The sequence below is a fragment of the Asterias amurensis genome, chromosome 17 (assembly GCF_032118995.1).
Source record: "Asterias amurensis chromosome 17, ASM3211899v1".
NCBI classification, from domain to species: Eukaryota; Metazoa; Echinodermata; class Asteroidea; order Forcipulatida; family Asteriidae; genus Asterias; species Asterias amurensis.
Window position 1 is genome coordinate 4,737,842 of NC_092664.1, and position 7,904 is coordinate 4,745,745.

Consider the following 7,904-nt stretch of genomic DNA (forward strand, 5'->3'; position numbering starts at 1 on the left):
GCCTTTCGGTTATCTCCCTGGAAATTCCAGACATTAATTAAAGTCATTCACAGTTTAAGGTGGTGTACATATCGTTAACTATTCACATTGTAAGTCAGTTTTATTTGCTTCTAATGTGTTTCTTCAATAGGCTGTTCTGAGTAATCCCAGTAATTACAATTGTTTATAGCAATTCTTTATCCAGCAGGCCTATGAGTTTTGGTAAGATTAAACCCTGCCTAGTAATCCTCTTGCTTTGAGTTGTACCATGTCGTTGTGCCTAAATAGGAGAGCCGAATTAATGGAAAAATAGCAAGCCGTTCTTAGTTGCATCATATTTTCGTCAGGATTTCCGAATTTGTCAACAATGCATTTCACTTGTTCTAATGATATTGGTTGTTTTTGTGATGGGGGTTTGTGAAGATGTTTTTAACCCACTCAGAATAGTTACATGTAGCTGGATGATCTATCAGTGAAACTACTGGTAACCAATAGCCTGTGCTGGTCTCACTCTTGGCTTGATTCTTGAGGATCCAGCGCCGAAGTTGAATGGGCAATCTTTTGGACCAGTGCCCTGGCATTTCGCAGCTGAAGCTAATGTCAGCATTTGGCATGCCTGTCCAAACCAAAAACAAATGAAAAACAAGAGCAGGAGCAAATGGAAACAATTTGATACATGTATGTACATGAAAGAAATTAAAATATTTCTTTGTGAAACTTGATAAGATTTTTGTGTATCAGATGCAAACACCGGGCGGCGTAACCAGGCCTGAACATATGGATTTGTTGTAACAACGCTAATTATACTCAGTCATGCATTGGTTTGATAGTGGCGCACTACGCTCACGTGACAATTACAGTGGGTGCACTCACGTGACAAGTCCAGCAGGAGGCTGGGCGTCTATTGGTATGCGACAATCATTTGATTAAAACCCAATTTTCATGCTCCTTCGCTGCGCTCATACGCATGAAAAACGGTTTCACCCTTATGACTGACAATAACACAAGCTACAATACTATTCATTGTTTTGTTTCATCAGGTTTATTAAAGCATGGGAAAGTGCCGGTTGTATGCCGATTATGAACCGACACAAAGATAATGAGTTGAGCTGGGGTATTGGTGTTATCCAATAATATCGAAAATATCCAATGTCATTCATCAAATTTACTATCTGGAAATTTTTTGTTTATTACCTCAAAAAAGATAACGATCAGTCGTAGATCCATTCTTCGTATTGAAGTTGCTGTTTATTGAGCGTTTTTGTCTCTTCTTATTGTCAATTTCCTTGAGAGCTGCTTCCTCTGCAAGTAATGTAGTTTTTGAGAAAGAGGTTATTTCTCATTAAAATAATAAAAACTCAACCAGAAGCCTTTTATTCCTATCTGAAAGCACACTATTGTGTAGAGCAAGGGTGTGTGTCTTTCGTCATTTTCTTGCAATTTCAATGACCAAATGAGTCCCAATTTTTCAGGCTTGTTATTATATGCATATGTTGGGATACACCAAGTGAGAATATTGGTCGTTGACAGTTACCAAATGTGTTCAGTGCCTTTAAAGTGTAGGAACAGAGAGATTCTCTAGCTTTAGGCAAAAAATCTTGATCCAAAACTTATTTTAGAGAACACCAAAGTGATGAAATGAAAGGTGGAATTCATCATAGATAAACAAACAAACAAACTGCCACAACATGCAGTTTGGTTAAGGCTGCTGTGACTAACAACAGTAACAAGAGTCACATGCATGGGATGACTTTCTCCAGGGTTGCACTCAACACCAAACATGTTACCTGTTACAAAGTTGACATCAAATTAAAGCTGCAAAGCTATATTGCCTGGACATGTATTCCAAAGCTATATTCTTACAAATATCATTACCATAATATATGGTATCTGGAGATAAAAAGGTAATAACAACTAAGTCTAGTCAATTAGGTCACTCTCCCTGTTACTCTAATTTTAATATAATAATATTGAAGTGTTATATAGCGCACGTATCTACCAAACAAGGTACTCAAGGCGCTGAGTATATACAAACTTTCAGAAAGATTGGTAATTGCAGTGATGAATCTTTGGTAACAAAGTCACTGTATGAGACATCTTCATGAAAACTACACAAATATGCATTTTTTCTGCAGTTACAGTGAATGTATAGTCTACAATTATTTGTAATGACATGTATTGGATGAAAATTGAATCTCTTGAACATTCCATTTGATCCAATTTAAGTGTGAAGATATATATACAAGAAAACTAAAATCATGTAACCTGTGAACATTTCATTTCAATGAGTGTTCCTGTTTATGAGATCCATGTAACCTGTGAACATTTCTTTGCAATGAGTGTTCATGTTGATGAGATATCGCCTTAAAATTCAGAGTGATTATGTCCAGGCAGGATGGATAATCAATATTCGGAACACATAATCTGAAAACTGTTACTGTCAGTAACTCTTCACAAATTCAAACTGTTGAGCTAAATTACTGATATATTTTCCATGACAACATAATTTGAAACTGAAATAATTCTCAAAATTCTTTATACAATCAAAATCTGCTTTACTTCTAAATGACAATTACCAACAGTGTACAGTGTCTTTAAGTACAGAAATATCACAACCAAACCTTTTATACTTACAGGTATAAACTATATTAATTTATAAACCACAATGGGAACTGACTAATATTTATAAACGATACAATGTTTGTGTGACCTAGAGAGGTGAGATCTTACAATGATCGGACTGTTGTAGTTTTTTGCTTTTGTCAGGGTTCCATGTTTGTGCTGATATTCCACAAAACGGCAAATTATTTCTGAAAATTAGTCATGCAGGTGATTCCAGAGGAAAAATTGTAGAAATGTAAGCCCAAGCAATAACTTTAATAAGACATTTACCATGTTATTTTTACTATTTATATTTTCTTGGCTGATGTTGGTGAACTGATACTTTAGTCAAGAAATTAAATTATGTGTTGCCGAAATGTTTATCTCAGCTTGAAAGTTATTGTGGTCCAGCATAATGTTTGTTTACGTCTTCACACATGCTGATAGATTTGAACTGATCTGTCTGTAGCCACAACCAGATCACCAGCTGATGTGAATGTGAGACAATTGGGAGCAGCACAATCCTTGATGATACATCCAATGTACTTGCCATCAGGACTGTAATGATGGATATCACCTGATGATGAGTATTGTCCTCTCCGTACAGCAACATAGATGCTACCATCCTTGTCACAACACACACCATGAGGATTCCCAGACTGATTGATATCTACTGAGAATACCGTTCCACCATTGTAGGCTACTGGTATTAACTTGTTGCCAAACCAGTTGGTGTAAATGAGTTGTTGTTTGTGGGTAGTCAAGTATCTACCAATCCCTAGAGCAGACAGTTTTCTGATGAGGGATCCATCTTGGTTGTGTAGAGAGATCTCTGCCTTGGTACGATAACCCACTGCTATCAGATTGTTGTCATCCACTGCAATACATGATGGTTCTCTGCCTGGATTGAACTGATGGAGGAGCTGATAATTCCTGTCGAAGATCTTTACGGTTTCATCATCTAGAACAATGAGCTCATCATTCTTATTCACAGCCACTTTGCTTGGTCTGGTAAGACCTTGGATTGACAGTTCTTGTGGGACAACATAGGATTGAGGGTTGCTCTCTGCTGGTATTGTAATCAAGCTGGTATTATTCCAGTTTGCCACAACAATATCACTATTAGAGTATGCAGCAACATCCCTTGCACGATCAACCCTCACCATGTTTTGTGTCATGTTCTTGTATCTATTAATATCTGTTTTCAATGTCCATTTATCTTTCAGCACCAGTCTCCCTAGTGATTTCTTGTCTTCTTTAAAGTCCATATAAGTCAACCCATCTGGTACTTTTGTTGATTTCTTCTGTCTGTATTCTTTGAGGTCTTGTAAGAGTTGTTCTATGTGATGAACAATCTTGATCCGTTGATCCATGAGTTGATTTACCTCATCCTGCTTGAGCTCTGCTTTGTTCTTCTCTTTGCTGTTTGTAGCTCGTGCAGTTTTCATTGTCTTGACTCTGTCTTTATAAATCTGTTTTGCCTCTTGTATCAGTTTCTGCTTCTCCTCTATGATCCTGGCAGCCACCTTGGCAATCTCCTCATCAGCCTTCTTGCTGATTTTCTCTTTGGTTGCAGCAAACATAGAGTCTAATGTCTTACGGGACGTATCTATTTCTTGAATAGCAATGTTGTAGGACGTGATACTCTGTCTTACTTCTGCTAGAAGTTCCGTGGCATGTTGTTTACTTTTGTCTGAAGCTTCATTAATTTCAATCAGAGAATGGGTTTGATGGTCTTTTGAAATGCAAGTTGTGCATATCAACTTTTTGCAACTGTTACAAAACATAATCAGATCTTTGTCAGTATGCTTGCTACATTTGGTTACAAGTTCTTTTACAGGAAGTTGTTTTAGTTGAGTTTCCTGTTTTTCAAAAGCTTCTATCAAGGAAAGGGTTTTAAAGTCTGCTTTCAGACCCTCAATGCCATTTTGTTTTAACAGAGTTTCCTGTCTACACACTGGACATGAAAGCCTTGTAGTACTTGGACTATTCTGTCTGAGTTGTTGAAGGCATTCAAGACAAAATGAATGAGAACACTCCAGTAGTTTGGGTTGCTTGAAGCGTCCACTGCAAATTGGACATTCAAGATGATCCTGACTTATCTCTGCTAGCACTGACTGAGCTGTTATATTGGATGCCATTATGATTGGAAGTAATTGCTGAAACGTGAAACTGTGAATTAAAAGAGAAAAAAAAAACTAAGTAAGTTCAATGTATAATACTATCAGTGGAAGACATGATCTTACTTGCCTTAAGTAGTTAGTCAACACTTTATACAATCACTGACTACAAAATGAGACATGCTTGTCAGAAATAATTTTTCTACTTTGTTTGTTTACTTCTCATAAGTTTAACAAAGGTCAGACATTTTTATTGCCGTTTTTGTAATTTTACAAAGAGGCTTTTCAAGCATATTTGTTTACTTGTACATGCCTTACTGCGTAGAGACCTTTTGCCTACAGGTGACCTCAATCCTCCAATATCATTCTATCCTATGTCACTCCATTCCTAATGGTTTGGACTTGGATAAGATTGGGGTGTCATGCTAGTTGGGGCTGATAGGGATTCATGGGGAATGGTGTCTTTGATGATCCAAAAAAAGAAAGTGGCGCAGAGATTTTGTCATGAATTAGAATAAAAAGTAATTTTTGAATGTTCAAACTAGCTGCCATTGATTGTTGTTATACATTTCCTGTTTAAAAAGACAAATATGTGTTTGTTTTTTTGACAGTAAAATCTCTCATGACACGCTCTGTGTGCCACATTCCATCAAAGGCACAATTCCATCACCATTCTGCCGTACTTTGCCTGTACCAGTGTTGAGTGATAATTTATTGTAATTTTGGACAACGCCTTAGTCTTTCTGAATCCGTTACACACACTAACACGAATCATTGTTATTTAATGTATGATATATTGAAGACAGTGTTGGTTTCTACACTAGCTTTAATTAAATTTAAAATCTGAGTATTAAAATCTGAGTATTAAACTCCGAGTAGAAAAATCAATTACACTAGCTGAATTAACTACTGTTTTTAAAAGCGTAGTGTGTAAAAACTCTGTTTCTGTGCTAGACAGACACGCAAAAATGGTAACTTGCAAACTGAAAGTTGATTTCAAGTTCAATATTCAGGATACAATACACCCACATAGACATACAACAATGGCGCATGTATAATGTAGGCCTACCATGTACCAGTTGGATATTTAGTACACGGTTCGGTTATTTTTTTGTATGCTGCACCTAGCTGTTGGTTGTTTCTTTGTATGCTGTACCTAGCTGTTGGTTGTTTCTTTGTACGAGTCAACCAGCCTAAAGTACTCATTTTGTGACTCTAGGAGGTAATCAAAGTTTGAAGTGAAGTGAAAGTTGAAGTTTTAAAGTTTATATTTTTGAGTTCAACATTACAACAGACATGTACATTGCACAGTCAAACTAAAAGACTGAACCTAACGCTTGTTTCACTTTCTCCTAAGTAATGAGTTGAATGAGAAACTTTGAAAGTTCTTCAGTCGTTTCCACGAGCGATGGACTTTCCTTTTTATGATGATGTATCAACTTGGAACTTTGGCCACTTACAGGCAGATTGATAAGAAAGAATGAGTCTCAGAAGTATGACACTGGTGCCTGTTGAATGAGCTAAAACAGCTTTTGCATAAAATCTTCTTGTATAAAATATTGCCCCTGACACTGACAGGCAGATTCATTTAAAATAATAAAACTCATCATGAAAGCATTGAGTGTCCATAAGTTCTCTTTCAACTGATGTATCAACATGAAACTTGTATCAAATCTTGCCACTGACATAGTATAATATAACTCATCATGACAGCAATAAAGTTCTCTTTGAAATGATGTATGGACATGAAACTCGATCAAATTGTGCCACTGACTGGCAAATGTGTATGAAAGAGTAAAACTCTTAAATTAAGACAATGGTTCTGGTTGAATGAGCTAAAGCAATAGAACAAGTGCAACTTGCATACATTTATGATTATCTTACTACCAAGACGGGGAAATTATAGTTCATGTAGTGTTAATTATTTTCTGGCTGAGTACATTTCTAAGATTTGTGACTCTACCTGTACAAACAAACTGCAATCACCTGATGTATGCAATGTATTAGGTGTATGAATTTAATCATATGTTCCTTGTCTATGTGTTTCTCTACTTAGTCTACCCATGGAGGTAGAATTAGAACAATTCAACCTCCATGGTCTACCCTACTGTACAAGACTGTAGGGATTCATACAGACATCATCATTGGTACTGTTCAGTATCACTTTGAATGCTGCCCTCATACGGCAAATATATTGACACCATAACTTTGCTGTGCTGATTTTGGTGCCCTGCGGCCTATACACATATCAGCTTATAATGCCACAGATTCGGCTTTCTGCAATTCATGTGTCTACTAAAACAAACTCATTATCCTTAAACAAAATCTGACAAAATCAACTCTGATAATAATAAGCTGAAAATAAGAGTAAACTGTTGGGTAATGTACTAATCCTCTTTTGAGGTAGTGTTGGCTTTGAAAAGCCCTTTAGTTTGGTCTTGACTTTTCAAACAGTTCACTCTGCTAGTCTAGAGCAAAGAACATCACTTTAACTCGAACCCTGATTCTGACTAATCTTATAATCAACTTACTTGAATTATGACAGAAGAAGATGGCTAGAAACACAGCATCCAATCTGTTAGATGAGTAGGATATTCAAGCAATGATCCGTTGGACTATTACACAGTGACACTCCCTACCTGGTACTAGTATAAGTCTGACTGTGAACATTGCAAAATGTGGAAATACCAAATTCTATATTTAAGTCTTTGTGTTGTGTGAATGAAGTGTAGTATGCATGGATAACTTTGAGTCAGCTTTTCAGATTCAAACTAGGCAGGGTATTCTTATGATAAATACCAATATTGTACTGTTGTGTTCAGGTCACTAAGGTCTTACATGTATATACGCTGTTTCTATGGTTTTTGAAATGAGTGGGTGTATGGGGCTTGGGTTTGTTATTGTAGGATCACCTCATTGGCTGTACATTGCGCATTGTGTGTAGGTTCTGTCCCAACTTAAGAGTCATCCCAACTATAGTTGGGACTAGTCCAACTTGTGTTATGATGGGTGCATTGTGCCTGTTTCTTTCACACAAGCAGGCAAACCCAGTTATACTCAAGTTGGGACTGGTCCCAACTATAGTTGGGTTGATTCTAGAGTTGGGACGGGACCAACTTGTGTTATGGCGGGTGCATTGTGCGCAGTTTCTTCACACAATCAGGCAAACCCAGTTAAACTCAAGTTGGGACTAGTCCCAACTAT

The 7,904-nt window shown here is 36.9% G+C and overlaps 1 protein-coding gene across 1 annotated transcript; it reads right to left on the reverse strand.

Annotated features, from left to right (window-relative positions):
- Window positions 1-1,109: 1,109 nt before the first annotated feature.
- On the reverse strand, window positions 1,110-7,338 carry LOC139949430 (uncharacterized). The gene is made up of 2 exons (XM_071947758.1): window positions 7,232-7,338; window positions 1,110-4,752 (listed from the first exon to the last, which is right to left on the reverse strand). Exon 2 carries the CDS (start codon window positions 4,719-4,721, stop codon window positions 3,012-3,014), a length of 1,710 nt encoding a protein of 569 aa, XP_071803859.1. The 5' UTR covers window positions 4,722-4,752; window positions 7,232-7,338; the 3' UTR covers window positions 1,110-3,011.
- Window positions 7,339-7,904: the final 566 nt, after the last annotated feature.

Coding starts and splice junctions, on each gene's coding strand:
- LOC139949430 (XM_071947758.1), bottom strand. CDS start 4,721: ATGGCATCCAATATAACAGCTCAGTCAGTGCTAGCAGAGATAAGTCAG.